Source organism: Dromaius novaehollandiae, chromosome W, assembly GCF_036370855.1.
Source record: "Dromaius novaehollandiae isolate bDroNov1 chromosome W, bDroNov1.hap1, whole genome shotgun sequence".
Taxonomy (NCBI): domain Eukaryota; kingdom Metazoa; phylum Chordata; class Aves; order Casuariiformes; family Dromaiidae; genus Dromaius; species Dromaius novaehollandiae.
The window spans coordinates 35,389,804-35,410,963 of NC_088130.1; the positions used below are offsets into that span (position 1 = coordinate 35,389,804).

Below are 21,160 nucleotides of genomic sequence, written 5' to 3' on the forward strand. Positions count from 1 at the left end.
TTTAACTGCTTGGGCCTCAGTCAGGCTACAAACCACCAGGTAAAGACCAGGATTTTTTAACGAGACTTTATGCTTAAATTACTTCTAATATTTAATATCACTTTTCCAAAGGGTGTTTAGTGAAAGTATTTTTTTATTCAGCGTGACTGGTAGAGCTTTGTATCAGTCTGATGACAATGACAGTTATCAGCTGTAACTGTAAGTGTTGGAAACACAAAATTAATGATAACATAATTTCTCTATGTTAAATGTTATTGTGCTTTGTTTGCTATACCCAGTGTCTTATCAAAAAGCTCTTACATAAAAGCAGTCTCTTAGGTCAGTTTATTACTCATTTTAGAAGTAGTTCTAAAATGTGATTTTTTTTTAATTTTTTTTTATTTTTTTTTCCAGGAAGGAAAGCTTGGGAAGTATTGGGTTTGTCTTTTGTAGTGGGCATGAATCCTCCCAACCTCGTGGCACACGCCTCGCTCTCCACAGGGCGATGTATGCTCTGTTCAACAGCTGTGAGTTACCAGGCGTTTTCCTGCATCCCTGCTGCTGCACCAAGACCAAATGGGTTGGCAGGGAGCAGAGCTCTCTCTCCCTCCCTTCCTGAGGGAAAGAAAGTGGTGTGTTTTGATATTATGTTGATGATACAGAGCAACACTCAACCTGAGTAATTTTGAGTGGGAAGGAGGTATAATGAGCTTTCCCAAAGGTGACTGAGCAAGCCTGGCTGGAATAACACAGACACGTGCCCTGTTTGGCAAAGGCAGGTAGGCGACGGAGGTGCCACTCCATCAAAACTGTCACTACTTGCTTTAAGGTGGTTGACTGCTCAGGAGAGCAGGATGTTAGTGCTGACGGCTCAGCAAATGAGTTGGCGACTGCGAGCGTTGCGGTCCTGCTCGACTGCCAGATCCAGCAAGCGGACCGGTGCCTCTGCAGACACATCGTTCACAGGGTCAGTCGCAGGACACTCATCCGCGAGGCCTGGGACCCAGGTCTCCCGCTGCTGTTCGTGTTACAATTGTCATTGAACGAATTTGAGGAATCTCATTTTAATGGATAAAGATAAATTAATCAAGCAGCAAAGGACTGATGGGCACCTCCGTTCAAAGGTTTAAAATCAAGTTTTGTGTGGTTGGTTAAAAAAAAAAATGCACTTGGTGTTTGACTTGGGCCCAATTTCTTCAAAGTTTTTTTTTTTAAAAAAGGAAAGAAGGAAATATCTAAAGCAAAAAATGAATTATTTGAGAATTGGTTTTAGGCGAGTTGGAAAACATTCAGCGATCATAAACAAAGTCTGCCTTAGTTAAAAGCCCACCCTGGCTAGCGGAGAAACTAAAGAAAAAATTAACGTTTTATAAAATCATTTAACAAATGTTGAAAGGGATTGCAGAGCCTCGTGCTAGCAACTACGGATTTAACGGAGGCAGTGGTACGGCCCGTGTGACGCAGCTCAGGCTCGGTGCCCGTGGCGGCATGCGAACGGGACCTGCGGTCCTGCCCGGGGAGGATGAGGGCAGCTTGGGCCCGTCTCCGGAGGGATGTACGTGGCAGGGCCTCGTGAGCATCAGAGATGGTTAGGCAGTACCGTGTTTTACTCTATTTGAAACTTTCTTCTGCTCCAATGCCTGTTGCGTGGAGCTTACGCAAACGTGTCGAGGGAGAGCCAGGCTCCAAGGGCAGAGGATTTGCCTCAGTCCTTGATGCACCAAACTTCTGAAGTATTAATAAGGGGATGGTTGTGGATATTTAATAAGAATGTCCTCCAGGATTGCAACGATACCCTGTCACATGTGTAAACCGAGCTATTGACAGCTGAATGAACTCGGTACTGCTGAATGTGGATACTCCTAACCCAGCTGATCCGAGAGATAAGCACTCCCTCCCCTCACTGTGATGGGCCAAATTTCCTAACGAGGCATGGCTCCCCTTGAAATTTGGATAGCAGTTTTGTTACATGTTTAATTCATCAGGTTTTCAGTAACAATATCAATTTGGACTGCAACACAGCTGCCAGACTGCAATCAGAAACTGCCGTGTCCCAGGCAGCCGCTTGTCAAATGGAGAGGTAAAGCTGGGCTTCAAAGGTAAGGCTGGGCTTCAAAGGTGACTTACGCGTGCCCACTTTTTCCAAGGGGAAGCACCAGCCTGTTCCAGCAAAACAAGCTGAAATTTTATTTCATCTCTTTGAAAAGAATACATCAATCTGGTATGCTTTTAAAGGAGCAATACCAAAAGAGACAGAAAGATACATTCCCCAAAGGGTATGTTATTTTAATTAAATATGATATTAAATGGAATAAAAGCTTGACTTTTAGCAAGTGAACCTTTTGGATTTTATGTTAAAAGGCACAGTGTGAGTATATCTCAAGGTCTTGAACTCCACCTCTTTTCAAGCCTCCAAATTTTGGTGATATTTTCAATAACGTCTAATCAATTTTTGAGAAACTCAGCTGTTGCTTCAATTCAGTTCTCCAGTTTCCTTATTTTCTAGCCTTATTGCATTTCTCTTTTTCCTCTTATTTTGGTTTTATTTCTTGGTCCTTTCATGTTGTCTCTATCTCCATCACTCACTTCTCTCTGTCTCCCTTTTCTTCCTTCCTTCCATTTTTTCCCATTTCAGTTCCTCAGTTCCTTCCCCATTTTAGCTGGTTTTCCCCATTCATCCCTATTCCTTTTCCTGTTCTCTTGATAAGAACTTTTTTCTGCTTAATATTCATGTATATTTTTAACTCTTAATACAACTGAGAGAAAATCTTAATTAACATAAATCTTAATTCAAATAGTTCAACCAATATTTTAAGGAATGGCGCTATTGCCTCTGGAATATTGTTATTGCAGGATTATTGTACTTCAGTTTCAAATTAATTGTGCTGACTCTGCTCTTCAGCGCTGGGATGGTTTGCCCCATTTAAATGTGTGCCAGATGATTTCGTTCACTCCATCCTTCCCTGGAGCGCTCTCCTCTCTAAAACTCACCAGGATTAAAATGGCCCCCTGAAAGTGCTTCTGCAGCTAGAACCACAAAAATGTGCTCCATAAAATAAGAAACAAATAAATTGTAAGCCGAGGGAGTGGGAAGCTGCACTGCTACTTCAGCCCACGGCTCCATCCATGGCTTGTCCCTGCCACCTCCCTTCGTAAGCAGCACCGGGCCGCTCTTCGTCCCCCGGCGCTGCTGTCCCCCGTATGGGAAGACCGCACGAGTGCATAAAGAAAATGCAGGAAGACAGCGTGAGTGTGTAAAGAAAATGCCTTGTTCTGCACATTAGGCAAGTTGCAAATTAGCCCCAATTATAATGGTAAATAGCATCTTTGTATTTGGTGCCTTTCTTTTAAGTGTGGAAAGTTAATTGGCTTCCTACCTTTCTTCTTACCGAGTGGCATTTAGCGCCTCTTCATTTTAACAATTAGTTTTCAAGGCAATATACTTTCATTATGTATTTTCATTATTTTATAGCACAGATCTTCATTAACCTTCTCTTAGTGTTTTGAATGAATGTTAATTAACAGGTTTGTTTTGCTGTTTCATGGCAACCCCTTCATCACAGAAAAGCATTCAGGGTGAACTATCATAATGAAAAGCCTTCCATCACCTACTTGAAATCCAGAAGTTGCAATTCGTGATGTTGATCTCCCTGGACTGTCTTTAAATTTGAGCTTTGATCAGAGTTGGAAGTCTCTATCTTCCCTAATAGCTGCATTACCTAATGAGAATTCAACAGAGAACACTTTTATGAGCCAGACAATCAGCACTTATATTTGAGTATGCATTATGATTGCGAGAGTGGGAAAAACAGCTGACATCAAGGTACAGCTACCATCTCACAAATAATTTCATTCAGTGAACGTTAGAGACTTACGCTCAGAGTCACTAAGGCTTTTAGGACTGTGAGACTTACTGAAGTCAGAGTCCTTGTGGATATGGGCTTTGCAATTACATTCATGGATGGACAGTACTCTTTCTACATCTCCAAAGCACTGAGCACCATGCAAATCTCCTCAAAGGTGGTAGGAACCAAGGTGTAAATCTTTGAGAGCCTGCGTGTGTTGCAACCCTTCGGCTGCCTGCCACCTCATGGGATCCAAACAGCAGAGAAAGGAAAGGGATGCAGCCAGAATATCAAACATTTCTGTGCTCAGAGCACTAAGACGGTTTATGGGAGTTCAGACATCTGTTCGGGAGTTCAGGCTTGGATGTGCATCCCCCAACACCATAGGGTGTTGCTCTGCCCAGACAGCAGGATATCCCACATACCTGCTGCTCTCACAATTTGTCTATTGGAGCTGCTCCCTTTCGTACGGTCATTACTTTGTGGATGAGAGGAAGCGATGCCGATTCAGCCACCTAACCGAGTGGTTTAGGGTGTCCTCACTAAGGATGCAGAAAGCCTGGCAGACTGGAGCTCTGAAGCTAAGCACCTCCTGTCCTCCTGGAGCCCCCATCCACCCAGAAGGCCCTGTCAGCTGCCCTCCCTCGGCAGTTGTGACCTGGCAGCGGCCGGCCCTCCTGCCAAGAAAGACCGGAAATGGCCAGGCTGAAAGCTGTGTTTTCAATATTCAGAGGGTTCGGCACGAGCCGGGGCCCTGGGCTGCTGGTGCGTTGCCAGCGCACGTCTGGCTTTGCGCACAGTAACTCAGGAGAAAGGGAGACGCTGGGGCTGCTGGTGCAACGGGGCTCAGCAGCGGTGGAGTGGTCTGAGAACCCTGTAGATGTGACAACGACTGCATCCACTATTTAAAGAGAGTATAGATGTCCAAGTACCTTTGGAAGACTGAGCCCTGAGAGAAACAGGAGATTTAAAATCATTAAAAAAAAAAACATTTTTTGCGTAACCTCACCCTTGCTGATTTTAAGCTGTGCAGCCTGGGCTAAGTCACTTGGTAGCATTCTTCATAGAAAAGTGATCTTAAAGGACAGTCTGAAGTCAGGATTTGGCCTGCCTACCCCAGAAGGATAAATTAGAAAGGATGTGAAATCCCAGCACTTTTCTTCAGAGATTTTATACCATACAAGAATGGAAAATAACATGGGGAAGAGATGCCATTATCTGTTCGCAGGCCTTGGCTTGTGAATGTCAAAAAGGAGCTACTGAGAACTGACTCCACAGCAGACCTTAATTACGTTCTGCAAGGAAAACTGTAATCCTCTTGGCAATCAGAAAATAGTATTAGACCCAAGCCACGGAGGGCCTTTTCCTGACTTGCTGCTTTACTCCATTACAATGAGAGATGATTCCTTTTCAGGAACCTGTTCCTTTGCTCCTTTCTTAAAATTACAATCAAGTAATTTTCCGCTCTACAGCTGAGAAAGTTTGTTCTGCGTCCTGCTTAATGTCTACCCTGACTTGTTTTTACACGCTTTTGTATACTGCTTGATGCGATTCTGACACACGCCTGCTCTGTTCTCCACTTCCAAACGAACAAAACGTGGGTTTTTGTGTGTTCAAGGAGACAGATGTCCAAACAGTTTCTTATAATAGAATTCCAGGTAAAATACGTTCAATTAAGGTCTGTCATGAGTAATTCTACTTTGGAAAAGAGGAAGCTTATACAGGCAAGGGTTTAAAAAAAAAAAAAAAAAAAAAAAAAAAAAGACTGGAGCTGTGTCTTGCATAGCAGAAGATGCAGTTAAATTACAGTAATGAGAGTGCATTTGATACCAGAATGTAATATTAAGGCATAGGAAATTTTATCTCCTGTATCTACTATCGAGCTCAATCCTGACAGACATCGGTGGTGTTTAGTCTGGAGCAGGAGCAGAGAGCTATCTTTCTGCAGGGTTAGAAAGCCGAACTTTCCAGGACAGCTGGATTCTTGTGAAATATTTCTGTTAACATTCCTGATGCTGTTAGAGGCCGAGTGCTCCAAAGCTGGTGTTGAACACAGTAAACCTCTCACAAGGAAAGGCCAGTTATGAGGAATCGTATGCAGCAGCAGTTTTTATTTCCTGGTGGCCTATCCACTCTATGCAGAAAAAAATACTTTCAGGGAAAATACCAATTTTTAAAACTGTTTAAGCATTACAGTCTCAAAAGCATTTGAAATACTGCCAAAATTCATATGGAATTAGGTATACTGTTGGGTGTCTCCCTGCCACCACCTTAAAACTAAAGTAAAAACAGTGGATTTATGTGGCATTTTCTAATTCCAAAATGCTGGCAGCTGAAATTTCCAAATGCAGTTAAAATGCAGAGTAATGCTTTGATTCAAGGGTCCTATAAGTCATACTGAGAAACTGTAATGGATCATTTATGATTTGAGGATCCCCAGATCCTGGAATATTTTTATTACCTTACACCTGTATTTATTTATTTATTATAAACATCACTACCATTCTACAGTATCATGGAAAACTTGTTTTACTTAATAAAATTCTGAAAAATTTTCTAAATACTGTATCCATCAGTAATACTGGTCAGCAAATTTGGAGAGGAAACGACATATAAGCATAGCGTCCGCTCAACAGGTATTTCACTATAGGCTTCTGAACTTACCTTTTTCTCAAAATCACTAACAGACTTTTCAAGGGCAGAGCGAACGCCATAAATCTCTTTATCAGTCTTGTGGGCCTCGTGCTTGATAATATTGATGTCTCCTGCTAATTTCGCAATGCTTGCTTCACATCTAGAATTGAAACAGAGATTTACTCAAAGGCAAAAAAGTCTGCGTTATAACACTTACAGAGGCTTTATAACCGAAAGCAACTGTGAGTCTCCATGTGCTGCTGTTTGACCCAATCCCACCTCCAGGAACCGCCTTGACTAATGGCGATATAGATGGAGACCCCCCGTTACGACAACATGCTGATCCCAGCCCTGCTCCCAGCGGCGATTCCTGTTGAGACACTTGCTCGCCTCCGCCAGAGCCGAGGGCAAAGGGAGCGGGAGGCAGGCAGCAGGCAGGCCCCTAACCTGCCGCAGTGGATATTTGCTCTCTGCAATGTCAGCCTGGTCTTTCAGCTCCCGCTGACTCCATGAGACCTAAGGTAGCTGTTTGCTGCATCAGGCTGGTTCCTCCCTCATTTCCTGTTATCAAATCTAACGGTTAGAGGGTTAAATTAAATCGAAAATGTAAACTGAGAGGCTAATCTGAATTCCTACCACTTGTAATTTTTGGATCGCTACCGGAAGTGTGGGAACGCTCAGGTGGTGCGTTGCCGCAGCAAGCGTCCTAGCTTGTAACATCCTCCAGTTGGAAGCAGATGTTCAGGAAGATCAGTTTTAGGGCAGTTACAGGCAAGAAGCCTTGCTGTTTTATAAGCAGCGTTTGTCATTTTCTCTTTAAACTCTTTTGGTTGCATTCACCAAAATCTCTCTTCACATTTAAAATGGACGAATAAATCATTTGAGAGTGACAGCATTAATCCAATAGTGAAGTGACTAAATAACATTAAACCAGCTATCCTTTTTGGGTAGCATAAGTGACTGTTTCAGTTGCTTGCGTTTAAAGTCTTTTTTTAACATGAGCAAGAAGACATAGCCTTCCCGCTTCTGTGCTCCTCCTTCACTAGGAGGAACCACTGCGATGCTGAGAAGGCCACGACGGGCTCTGCCCTCCTGCATTCAGGGCTGCAGGCAGCCTTGCGCAGCCGCTCTCCGCCTGGAAAAAGTCGCTTCATCACTGTAAGAGTCCTGCACTCTCCGCAAGTTACAGCATTCCCTCCACAAGAGTAACCACCTGCTCCACTGCTAGGAGTTTTTATAAGAAGATTGTTGAATCAAATATCCTAAGGCCACAAAGTAGTGACATTTAGTATAGTGACATAAGAGACAACTTAATATAAATAATGGAACAGGAGTTGAACAAACAGCTAAGTTATAAAATGCCATAGAAATTATACTGCAAAGCACCAGACTGCTCAGAATAAAGCCAGCCCTGTCGACAGATAAAGGATCTAAAGAGAAATTTTGACAGTTTAGATAGACCTGCTTTTTGCCATCTTCTGATGAGTCTTAGGTATCGTGATACCCCTACAGAGCATTTAGATCAAGAAAATCAAAAAATGTTGCGGCAAACAATAAAGACTTTGCACTAAGGCCAGAACTTGTGTGGGGGCAGACCGGGAAATGGGGCAGCGAGCAGCTCCACGGACTGGCAGGGCTCCAGCTGGACTGCTGCAGCTTGGCACAGGTAAGCCGAAGCCTCCTTGGACCCATCCCACTGAACCTGACGCTGCGGCTTTCTAAAAGCACTGGTTTCACAGGAATACGGAAAACCAGCTCCCATCTAACTCAGCTTCGTAGCGTGTGGCACAGCAGTGCAGGGGAAAGCACTTTATCTATGCATAGCTGAAGCGTACTGAAGAGAATGCATATATGTATAGCTGAAAGGAGGTCTGGTTAAGATACACGGTCCATTGCTAACAGGAGACATGGGTCAGCCTTTTCAAAGGAGAGGAGGGAACCCGGGCCTCTCACTCGGCTGAAGAAAATCCCCCCCTCAAGGCAGCAATTAGAAAGCTTCGCAATAAGCAAATGGTGTGAGAAGGGAGAGGATTAATGGATCTATATCAGTAAGAAGACATAATTTCAACTACTAGAGTAAAAAAGGAACTTAAATATTGGGTATGGAGCATTCTTAAAAATGGAGGATTTAAAAGCATCTTCCAAAGAAACTGAGAATTAGCCTTGCATCATTGGATTAATTCAACTATTTCTATATTATTGGGTAGCCTAAGTGGCTAAAGCAGTGGCCTGGGGCCTCTGGAGACCTGGTATACTTTGCATACCAGGCCCTTACTCACTGGCTGATGTCTGTTAAGTCCCCAGGCCTCTTCATATCTCACTTTTCCTATGCCTAATAGCATTATTATTATTTATGCAAAGTAGCCCCATGCTTATTGCATACACAGTTTGATAGATTTTGTCCAGAAGAGAACAGGAGTACTTGAGACTTGCTTAAATCTTGATCTAATTCGATATTTCAAATAGGACACAAACAACAGCTTAGGGCAAAATCTTTGTTTTCCAGTCATCACATAAGGGAGAAGCTGGACAGTGTGGAAATGACAGTGAACAGGAATTAGGAAAGGTATAGAAAGCATACTCTTATGAGATTTGCATACAAAATAAGAAAGTATAAAGAAATAAAAGCCTCTAATAATATATCAGAGTATTTCTTTAAAGACAGGAATACAACCTCCTTCTGTATATTCAAAGAGCTTTACCCTTCAAACTCATGGAAGGAATAGTATATATTAGATTATTGTATTGAATGAAGTATTGCATTTCTGAAGAGTCAAGTGACTTCATGGGTACACATCAGAGCTTTTGAGAGTGTGATGCTATGTTGCACCTTCCTTTTGCCTTGAGAAGCAACGAATTTCATGAGAAAAATTAACTCATACGTTGTGACCTTCAGTGTGACGTGCAGTGTCTTTTTGTTTCTTCCCTCTTTGTTGGTGAGAGTGAAGTGAACAAAATAATCTTTATGAGAGGTATTGCCTTTTGTTACTGTTGATTAACTTCTTTTTGTAATTGTAATATAGAATGAAGGAAAAGACAAACATGATTTGAATTAGAAGAGTTAACCCACATTAATCCTTTACATGTGTCAGAGTAGAGGAGGGTGAAACATCTGCTGTAAGAAAGAGCAGTGGATCCATTAAGGTTCATCCCATCCCAGACAGCCTTGGATTAAGGCAAGGTTACAAATTGAGAGGATATCTGTCATTGCCAGTCTGCATTTGGAAGATTTCTATTAATTAAAAAAAAGTAAATTATATGAGCATGTATATTTGTCTCCAACCACTCCAGGCTTTAATATACACAGAAATGTTTTATCCTAAAAATAAAGATCAAAGAAACGTGGAAAATCAAAATATTATTCATCACTATAACGGCATTCCTTCAGTTTTCAGTGGCTCACTTCTGAACCACCACGCTGGAGGCAGGTATCCAGCTGAGGCTTGGTATTTCCAGAGGGAAACTTCAGTAGCAATCAAAATGAGAAAGTGCTGACAATTCATGAATCATATAAAGCTGTTTGGTTTTTAGCCTAATGACAATTATTCATATAAAACGCCTATTATAATATGACTGTTGAAAGGCAACTAGAAGGCCAGCTCTGGCACTGCAATATCAGTATGTTTTGATGAAGCTAGAAAACCTGCCATTTTCTTTTTCTCTCTTTTTTTTTTTTCTCTAGGACTTTGTTTCTAGAATATGATGACAAGGATTTCAGTGCCTTCACGATCATTTTATATGTGCAATTTCATATGTGTATTTTGAGATCTTGCCTTCTCCAGGCCCTCTGTCCTAGTGGGAAAGGCCAACCAGTTCATGAGAAGCCACCGTTCGCGAAAGCAGTGATCCCCGCGGCAGCAATTACTGCCATTTCTCATCTGGGATCAATCCACAGAGGAATGCAGAAGGAGGGAAGAAGAAGGAGGAGCTCATAAAAAGTGTTGTTCTCGATGTCCGTGAGTCCTCTACCTCTTTTTTCTTCCGGCTGGTTTTGTTTTACGCAAGTAAAAGTGGACCAGTCATCTTTTTTTTTTTTTTTTTTTTTTTTTTTTTTTTTTTTTTTTACAATTACTCTGTTTTCTAGAACTGTCTATGTCCTATGTCTGAATGATCGTCACACTTCCTATAAAACCCAAAGCAATTACCTTCAGGATGAGCAAAGCATGGGATGTTTCAGCTCCAGAAAGGACAGCTCTAAAAAAAAGGGAAAAATGATTCCTGTGTTTCTGAGCTGCATCATTTGCTCCCCAGATGACGGATGCAGAAGGTGAGACTCACCAGCAGTTCTCGTTGGCATGACCCCACTGGCTGCAACAGAAATATCTGGATTTGCCTTGGCTGGGGGTCTGGCCCCTTGGGGACAGCTCTGGTGTGAGCTCCTGGCACTCTCAAGCTTTCCCAAGTGCATTTGTTTTCCTTTTTTACAGGCAAACACGCCAGGGAGTGTGCCCTGGTGCAGCTGAAGGAGGGAAGAGGTATGTCCAGAAAAATGGTGGGAAAAGAGCGGCAAGACACTTCACCCGTTGGATCTCATGACTTTTATTTGCTAGCAGCATATCTCCTCGGAAGTCTGCCAACCTGACTTTGAAAACATAGAGCAGCCTACAGGTTCACCTCCCACTTTGTTCCACAGCTAATCAGCCACAAGGCTGAAAAAATATGTCTATATCTTTTTTGTGCCAAGTTTGAATGTGTTGGCTTCAGCTTCTTGTTTTGGCTTCTTGGGCCTTTCTTCAATAGTTAAGATAGGGTCCTTTGGTATCCTGTCATTTTTTTCTCTCTCTTTAGTTATACATGGAAATAAAGAAATCTCTGGATTCTTTTTTATATATATAAACTATACATAGATTTATACTTCTCTCGGCCAGAAATTTTCCTCATCCCACCATCACATTTGTGGCTCTTCTTTACACCATATCAAGTTTTTCATTTCAGAAAGGGGACTCCGGACTGGAATCAGTATCCTGGTATCAATCTCATCCACGCCGTATATAGAGCTAAAACAATCTTCCCACTCACTGGTCCTCTGCTTCTCTTGTGCAAGATCACATTCCTGGCACTTCCGATACCGCATCACTCTAAGAGCTCAGGGTAAGCTATTTATCTACCATATTCCCCAAACCTTTCAGTGTTTTTCAGGGAGCATTCAGGAGTGGAACTAACACCCATTTGGCTCTATAAAATGCATTTGGTTTCAATCAGCCCACATAGCCAATAATCCAGGTTACCCTCTATTACTGTCCTATCATTTGACCAACTTTTGTTTTATCCACACGTTTCAATAGCAGTGATTTTATGTGTGTTCCTGAATTACTCAAGAACTGTGAAAAGCATATGACCAGTCTCTGGAGAACCCCACTAGAAGCATTTCGGTTCAGGGGGATTTCTTCCTTAATGACTACATTTTCTGGTATATCAGTTCAGACAGTTCTTAATCTATGTACTCTCTTGATACTACATAGCAATGTTTTATTTTGTCTTTGTTTTAATCATAATATTTTGTGTTACTAAGTGCCCTACAGAAGTCCAAGTATGTTACATACATACAATTACTTGTACCGATGACAATTTATAATCCCATCAAAGGAAGAAATCAAGTTTGCTTGACAAGACCTACTTTCCAAGAGAGGAGGTAAAGAACTCTATAGCATATTTTACTGAAACAACAGGAGAGTGTAAGTAGGAGGAAGTAATTGCTTCAGTTGAAATCTAGCCAGGCAGTAGAAGAAGAAATTTTCTGAAATGTTAAGTTTGTGACGAAGAATGAGATAGGAAGATATGGGGGGGGGGGGGGTTCACTGGTTTGATAGTTTCATTAACATGGAGAACTTGGTTCTCATTTACTCTGAGAATGAGAAGCACAGATTTGGCTCTAAAATGAGATATAAAATGAGTGCAAAGTACATTCATGCCCACTCTGACGCTGCTTAACACAAATAGGCTAGCAGAAATGAAATTCATATCCATTATGTGTTCCTTACCTTGCCACTCTTCCACGTAGGTCTCCAAAACCCTGGATATATTTACGGTCCAGACTTTGAACAGCAAAGTTAGTTTCTATTGTGGCATTATCCCTTGTTCTTATTTGCATTTCCAAAACCTGTAAATTCAAGCCCATTAATCCAGTTTTGTTTTTACACTTTTTCATTCTTTCATTTCAAAATAGAGTCCAAAGCACCATGTAAGGCAGTAGTTCTAAAACTTTGGTTTTCTTTCTAGGAGGAAGTGAATGGTGTATTTTTCTTTTAGAAATCTATATCTATGTAAATTATACTCCTACCTTTCCATTAAAAAAAATGTGATTTACAATGAAAAGTCTAGCACTCAAAAATTAGGAAAAGGAGAAGTTCAAACCTCTTGTCTCTCCCCCTCACACATCTGCAGTATGTGCAGCCCTTAATAAATAACATACGTTTTTCAGCAGGGTTCCCTTTCTGCAGGAGTGTTTCCAGGAAGGAGTCAATAGTTAAGCCGACCTTTCTGCAGCAGCCGCGGGGCATTGCAACAGGGCTTTGCAGGGTGGGTGATGCAGAGCAGAACTGAGCACAGACGCTGCTGCCCTGAGCTCGGGCTGCCCACACAGCAAGGGTGCAGACACGGAGGGCCGCGCTACGGCCCCCCAGCATGCTCTATGCATGCATAAGCAAGGCCCTCGACACGCGTCCCGATATCTGAACACAGGGCAGGTTTGGGCTCAAGTGACGGCACGTGCCTACCGTGCAAATGCATTGCAGGCAAACTCATCAAGTCTGTAATATTGACATGGCTCTGTATAAGCAGTCACTTAATGTGTTGTTTTACCCTCATCGTTCAGTATATGACCTGCTACCTGATTTATGGTGCAGTGTTAAACATCTGAGCTGAGGACAGAATCAGCAACCTCCCTGCAGGCTCCCCTGGGGTGGCTCATCGGGACAGCGTCTGCATGTGTCACAGACATTAATTTTAAGGAGCCCTTGCGAGGTTACTGTGCCCTTTTATAGATATGGAACAGTGACTCTTAGGATCTGCTGATTTTACTGCTCAGGTTGAGAGGAGAGGCCTGGAATGGATATTTCAGTGCACTTTAGCACTACAGAGCACACCAGCCAAAGCACAACTTTCACCCTTTTTAATGCAAATATTTACACAAAACAGTCTTTTTTAGCTTTTTATTTGAAATGATCCACACTAAGTGATTCTTTTTTAAAAAAAAAAAGGGTAAGGAAAGGCAAATAATAGGTAAAATTTCAACTGAAATGCTTAAAGTTTGGCAAAATTGTCACTGCAAATGGGATGTTATGAAGCTAGATCCCCAGCAGGTTTGCACTACTTGTCCTGCCTATCATACAGGCTGTTCCTACAGCGTAGGCTGCAGTACGGTATGTGGATAATCAAGCTAGCTTTAAGCAAGCCCGTGCTATGCCTTGCCTAGACTTTGCTGGTTCCCTGAGCCGGCACATTTGACCATTGCTTCAGAAACTCTTCAGCAAGTTGCAGCCGACGATGTAGTTGCTCCCACTATCTGCCTTATTTGCCAAGCAGAGTTAGAGTGAATATTTTGGTACCGACTCCAGTCAGAGAAGGAACGGTGGCATGTATACTGAAAACTCCCATGCTGCATAAACACAGCAGCAGGTTTTTCAAGCTTCCCGCTCTTTGGAGCTGTGTAGAGCAGCAGTCATTACGAAATTAGAAGCTCCTGGAATTTGCCTCCTTTCGGATTTGTTGGGAAGCTCTCAAACATGCTGTGCTTCATACGGTAATTTCAGATCAGTAAAGCTGTTGCACAGTCTGACAACAGGTTACCTTGCGTGACCACTTCATAGCACAAGGGCATCTAGAATATAATTATGGGCCTGCTTAATCATCTCACTGCCTCTTTGCTATATCAGCTAGTCACCAACTAGTCATCAAAGGACTCATCTTCCTCCTTCTCCCCCAACCTCACAACCCAAGTCCTTCCCTCTGTGCAAGTGCGCACAGTCTCCACATACGTTCACCTCCAGCAAACGTCCCAAACACAGAGGCCACTTGCTGCCATTTATGTAGTCACTGCTGAATAATTCTGGTCCGCATGCCCACTGAGTACTGGTATTTGAAATACCGAGCTGTGACCAGGCATTCCTATTTTTGTTCTTTGTTGGAAAATAATATCCTCAAAGGGCTGAATGTACTGCACAACTCAAATGACTCATTTGCAGTGTATTTGACAATGCAAATGTGATGCAATAAATCCACAAAGATAGAAACACAGCATGAACGACAACTGCTCTCTCGCTGGCAAAAGCAGCATGAGACGCTCATTCATTAAGATGGAAAGCAGCAGCCTCCTGTTTATCGAGAGAAATCGATATTCTAGTTCTTCAGCTGATTCCCTAGGCACCTGGCAACGTTACCTTCCCAGCTCTCACCAGTGCTGAGCAAAGGAGATAAACACGCGCAAAATCTTGCCTGTCATATTCGGTCATCAGTCTGTGTTCAGTCCTTTAACTGATTTAATTTTATAATTATTATTGGAGAGAGGATGTTAAGCACTTAAACCATTTCCTCTCTGCCCCCAAGTTTTTAAAATGGATGTTTTTCTCCTGTGATTTCCAGTCCTGTGAAAGGATCACAAATGATGTCTTCCATGGTTTTTTTTGTTTTCCACCTGTCACTAATTGCTTTGTCTTGATGTTTCTGAGCAGCAGCAGCCCAGACAATTTTACAGCTCTAGCAGATAGATCTATTTCCTCATGTTCAGCTTCACTCCTGATAGCAACAGTATGCTAGAGTCTTCTCAAAGTAGGCTTTTTTTAAAGAATAGTCTTCCCACTCCTGGAAAGATCTGAACCATAAGTGACTCGCATTTCCCTTTGGATAATTTAACTCTTTACACTATGCACCTGATTCACCTTGATGCAGTATCCTTAATTTCCAGCCAGGTGAGGCCCTCATTGCCCTTAGTGGGCTATATATGCAGGACAGACAGATGGCTCTTGCCATAGAGAGTTTACAACTGAAGTGGTATTTTGTGCCCCAGAGGAAAGTGAGGGTCAGGGAGAACGTGTGGCCCCTGGGCAGGACTGAGCTACAGCAGCCTGGAAATGAGCTCTGCAGGTGACCAGGGCTGTGGAGGAGCAGCAGCTCCGTGGAGAAGGACATCGTTGTGTCTTGCCCCGGGAGCTGATGAAGCAGCATCAAGGGGACCTGTCAGGCGCTGATGCCCTTCCGCAAAGACATTGACTTTCTCTGGGAGAGGTGCAGAGGTTGTAGTCCTGCAGAGATGGCGGTGCAGAAAGTGCCATCCACCCCTGAGGTGGCTGTCAGCGCTTGGCCCTGCTGTTGTCGTCTCCTGGGGAGCTGGGACAGCAGAAAAGCTGGAAGCCAAATTGAACTGCTAATACATGCAACTGAGGTTTGTATTCATCACCTTGGTGCAACTTTAATCAGAGGCACTACCACTGCCTCAAAATTCCTGTACTCTGCAAGCTGACAGAATGTGACAGCAGGCTTGATCCTAGGTATTTCTGGAGGGTTTTTAATAGTTTTCAGTCTCTGTGTGAAAATGCTATTGTATTGTACTTGAAATTTAAATATAGCTCATGAAAAATACAAAGGGAAGGGTTTTTTTAAAAAAACTTAAATGCTTGAGAAATGGCAGTTGCTCAACCACTCTAGGGTTTTGGGGGGGTTGTTGTTGTTGTTTTGTTTTTGTTTTTTCCTCTTGTGCCAGGAGTAATTCTGAGACCTTCTCTAATTCTTTAGTGACTTTGCCAGATCTCAGCTGTGCTGTTGGTGCTTCATCATCATCAAATTCTCACAACCAGAAAGTACAAAGCAAACAGGAACCTGAGATTAGGACTTAACAAAGAGCAAATTCTAACCAAGGAAAAAGATTAGATTCACAGAGCTGACAGCATCACAGGCATTTTTCTAGTAAAACAGGCCTGCACATACTTGATCCAGATAGGATTAGAAGAATTAGTTGATCTAAAATAAACAGGTGGTTTTATAGTGTTCATCATAGTAGTATCAAAATGTGGAAAATAAAATCAGTGTAAAATGGGCACACACCCCAATTTTCATCCAGATTAATTTCAGGTGAGCTATGATTTCATGTCTGTTAAGATAAATACATAGAAGCTCAAATATTTTTCCAAGTACATGGAAAACAAAATGTACTGTGAACTTCGTGGCATTTGGCAAACATTTAGCACTTCAAAGGATAAAACAAATCTCATGAGAATTTTGTTTCATGGTATCTTTATATTTTGCACCCTTGTCCAAAAAAAGCCCCGAAGTGTTGGTAAACTTAGTATGTCCCCCCACAATAACAGCAAATTAATTCTCTTTACCTGGAAAAAGAATCTCATGCGTTTGCAATATAGGCAGACTCATCAATTGATTTTAATAAAAAAAGAAAGGCCAGAACCTTCATTCCAGTCTGAATTGAGCTTAGTGAAGAATTTCAACAATATTTGTTAAGTTGCATACAGAATTTTTGTAAAATAGTAAAACACCAGTGTCTAGAAAAGTAAGAAGTAAAACCAAATTTGGGGCTTGCTGTTATATGAAAATACAGTTTATTTCTTATCTTCCTCAGACTTCATCTCCTGCACTTCAACAAAAGTAAAAGCAAATAGAATTTGAACCTTTTAATTAAAAGGAGGGGAAAAAAAACCAAACTCCTTAACCTGCTTATTTTATTTTATTTTACTTTATTTTCCCTAGTACCCTCTCTTCTGCTTTTATATGGAACTACACATATCACTGTATAATGAGAGAGAGAGGCTGCTTCCTTCACACCCGTAGATAGCTGAAACATAGGATAGTCACAGTGCAGGGGGTGGATGCTGGGAAGGTCGACCTACCTCAACGTCCTGGCGGAGCTGCTTGACTGCACCCACAACGGCCTGTACGTGGCTTTGCAGCACCTGCTGAGCAGCTGCCTCCCCTTGCTGGTCCCCTCGAGGTCCTTGGAGGTAGGAGACCAGGTCATCCTTAATCTGGGAAGCCTGGTCAAGGAGGAGAGCTGTGGTCCTTTCCTGCCTGGATAACCGCTCCTCAAGCGGGTGGACCCCGTTTCCAGGATGGGGAGGAAGGGAAGTCTCTCTCCTGTCAAAAGCCAAAAGCCCTGGTGTAATGGTGATCATGATCCTCATTTTAATGTCTTTCTATGCAATAGAATTGAAAATTCACCTTGGCTTCTTCCTTGATTGCATGAGAATTGATATGACAATGTTTTCTAAGGCAGAACTGGTCTATAATACATTATCAAATCAGAAATGTTAGACTTCCCAGACTTGCACAGCTCATTAAATAGAGCAAAGACAATATCTTACTCTCCCCTCAACATCTACCTTTGCAGACACTTAACGTGGTGTTATGCAGCAGTCCTACCTTTGGGAAAGGGCTCTTTCCCCTGGCTTCAGACTGCTTTCTTTTGAAAGAACAGGTACTTCAATGTATGTTTTCCCTGTGCGTACAAGCTGTTTCATTACTTCTTTCTCCTTCTTCCTCCCACACAAACACTGAAATCAGCTGCTGTTAAGCGTCGCACACCTCTTTGCTGGGTGGCCCAGCGCAGCCCCGTGGGGACCAGTGTCCCCATTTTGCTCAGACACTTCCCCTAGGCTTCGCACCAGTCTTGCTGCCCTCCGGGGCCGAACGCAACCAGCCAGTGACTCAGATACATTCAGTGAAACTGCGTATACATTACTGCTGGAAGGGAGGCAGGATGTTGCAGGGATCTGAAACTGGCAGGTACAGCATGAAGCTTAATTTAGATAGACAGGCACAATCTGGGGGTTGAGAGGAAACTAGGGTTAACATTTATCTTTTGGAAAAACCCAGAGAGAGATTTAATCACTGCAGATTCCTGGGTTTGCATGTTACCCAGATAATAAGGTGTGTTTCATGCCTTAATTTAACCTGAATGGTGCATTTTCTATGCTCTCTATGCCAGATGAGGCACCCTTTCATCAAACGGTTTACCTAAAGCCCATAACTTAATGATGAAGAAAAATACCCAGCTAGTCATTTGGGAAAGAAGTCAGAAACACTCTCTCCTAATCTCTGACTGTAGACTGCTATAAGTAAAAGCTCTGATGCAAAAATAACTTTAAGAAGAGAAAGGAGAAGAGAGTTCGGCTGCCCTACTTGATCAATACACAAAATGCAAAGATGACAGTTTAATGACTGAAGTGCGCCTAAGGATATTTTGCAACAAATTTTACGGCCATATGGGCTGTAATGATGTTCTGCAGCTGCCTTACGTCTCTGTGTACCAAGAGCCACTTTACATTTGTCTGTGCAATTACAATTTTAAGATAAACATAACCTTTGGCAGCCATGAAGTAGCAACAAGATTTGAACACTTAATTTCAGTCTCTACTTGGTTAAAAACTCCAAATATCAAAATGACCAGCTAAGATTGTGCGCTCACTTCTGCTAGTGACAGAAGTGACATGTGGCTGAAAATGAACTGCGTCCATGATCTATTTTTTCCCTTTACTATTCGTAAGCATCTTGTTTCTTACAAACCATCTTTTTTTTAAAAAAAGAAGAATATTTAAGAGGAAAACAACTAGTAGTATGAGAATGAAAGTTCACTGAAGTCAACTGAGGTGTGACCTACATGGTCAGGCTCAAGACTCAGGCTCACGATGTGGTTACTGCAGCTTGACAGGTTACCAAATCTTACCTGATTCGACCACAAGCATGATCATAGCCCACAGCGTATACGTAACAGGATGCCTTAACTCAACATACTCTAAGGTAATTCTAAAATAAGCTTTATTCTATTGCACTTGTTGTGGCTCAAGAACATGCACACTGACAGCCACATGCACCATGGCTCTGCTGGTGTACAGCAACTTACTACGCTGCAGCAATGGCTTGATTTGAGCCTGAGCCCTTAGCCGGAGTTGCTAAAGACTTAAATATTTGATCTCTGAAGCTTTATCCCCTTTATCTGCTCTGCCTTTTCATGCCCCATGCAGCCATTTTCTTGCTGAGGAGCCTGATGGGCTTCCCTCAGATGCAGAACTGATGGGTTGAGCTTCTTCATTGGTTACATTTCTACATTCAATTTTCAATTCCTTTCCAAGCCACTAAGAGCCCCCTGAGCTGCTGGGAGCAAGGCACATCACACCTACCCTGGTTAAGCCCGCCTGCATATGTGGACATGCGTGGATTTGTTTGTTTTCTAGCTGTTCTGCTGGGTCACTTCGCCACTCTGCATCCTGATTTTCCTAGCTGTAGAAAGGCACAAAAGACAGACGGGACAAATCAGAGAGCTATATCAGGAACTTGCTAAGTAAGAGCTAGTTATTAGTGTTATTATTCTTTGTTTACTTAATACTGCACATAGTTGTCTGACAGAGCCCAGGCTGGGACTTCTCCTCTTCATTATAGCTGGGTACAATCCAGCTAGACACAGCTGATCTCAAGCTTCCCTTTTTCTGAGTCATTTCCAATCCTGTATTTCTAGTACATATCTTAGACTCAGCTTCTTGAGTTATTACTCTGTCATGAAGTGGGACCCTCTAGACTGTTGCTTGATGCTTCTGAGGCTGATGATGCCTCCATCCTTTTTCTTCCCAACCTACCACGTACCTACAGCAACTCTTCCACAACACACATGGGCAAAATAGCCGTTTAAAGGCTTTTGAGTTAAAGCTACTCTAATGTGAATTTGGAGCTGCCTAAAGGAAGAGAACAGCAGCTTGAATTCTCAAATATTTGTCAGCAAGATCTCATCAACGAAGGAGCTTGGAAACGGTCACAGTGTGAGGCCCTGAGTAAGGGGAGAGAGAAGTATGAAAAGAAGCAGACTGAAGCTTAGCTCACAGGAAAATGGAGAGGATTTCCACAACTAAATCAGCCCTGTTAATTTGCATGAGTCAAATGCTAAGCTTAGATAAGAGAAAATTTGTATAAGCTTTTGTTGTTTAAACCCTGCCTGCTACATATAAATGATGAGTCTGTTAGAAGAAGGTATTTTCTGTTTTTGCATTTTACAACTGAATTTCAAAACAAAATTGTACATCAGGACCCAAAGTGGACACACAGAAGTAACGAGGCTGGCCAGTATGGTCCAGAAAGACTGGTCAGCAACTCCGAGGGCTGACGTTGGATGCCCAGCTGTCCACAGCTCTCACTTGAACAGATGGCCACAGAGATCCCGAGGCGGGTTTCACGGGTAACCGAGCTGGTCCAGTGACTCCCACGACCAAAAAGCACAGGTCTCACTCTCCCTTGCTTCTCTCCTGTTCTTTCCTCTGCTCCCTTTCCTGCTTCCCAGTTTTTTGCCAGCTCCTCCTTTTGCATCCTTTTGTATACTTTTATGAGAGTTCCTACCAGACTCTTCCCCGATTTGACTCCATTTGCTAGCCCAGCAGAAAAGTGTTCCTTTTTGGCTGGATTATTTTTTTGCCAGGTTAGTAAATTAGATTGGCTTCCAAGGGGTCCAGCGAGGGCCAAAGCTGAGGAGGCAGTGAAGACTCTAGGAACATAAAAAACAAGCAATGACTCATCTGGCTAACGAGAAGTTTTACTGTCAAGATTACTATCTGGAGTCCCTCTTGAAGCGCCTGAGCCTGCAAGATGCTTGCTACATTCAGCACCTAAACCCAATGGACCTAACTGAGCCTTTTCATGTTTCTTACCTTATACCCCCAGCTCACTCTGTTGGATGGCAAGCAACCTGTGATGAGCTTCAAGTGCTTCTCTAAATG

The 21,160-nt window shown here is 42.6% G+C and overlaps 1 protein-coding gene across 1 annotated transcript; it reads right to left on the reverse strand.

Moving 5' to 3' along the window:
- Positions 1-3,576: 3,576 nt before the first annotated feature.
- On the reverse strand, positions 3,577-17,575 carry LOC135324477 (protein FAM81B-like). The gene is made up of 4 exons (XM_064500969.1): positions 17,294-17,575; positions 12,440-12,558; positions 6,489-6,618; positions 3,577-3,698 (listed from the first exon to the last, which is right to left on the reverse strand). The coding sequence occupies exons 1-4, from the start codon at positions 17,573-17,575 to the stop codon at positions 3,588-3,590; spliced, it is 642 nt and encodes a 213-aa protein (XP_064357039.1). The 3' UTR covers positions 3,577-3,587.
- Positions 17,576-21,160: the final 3,585 nt, after the last annotated feature.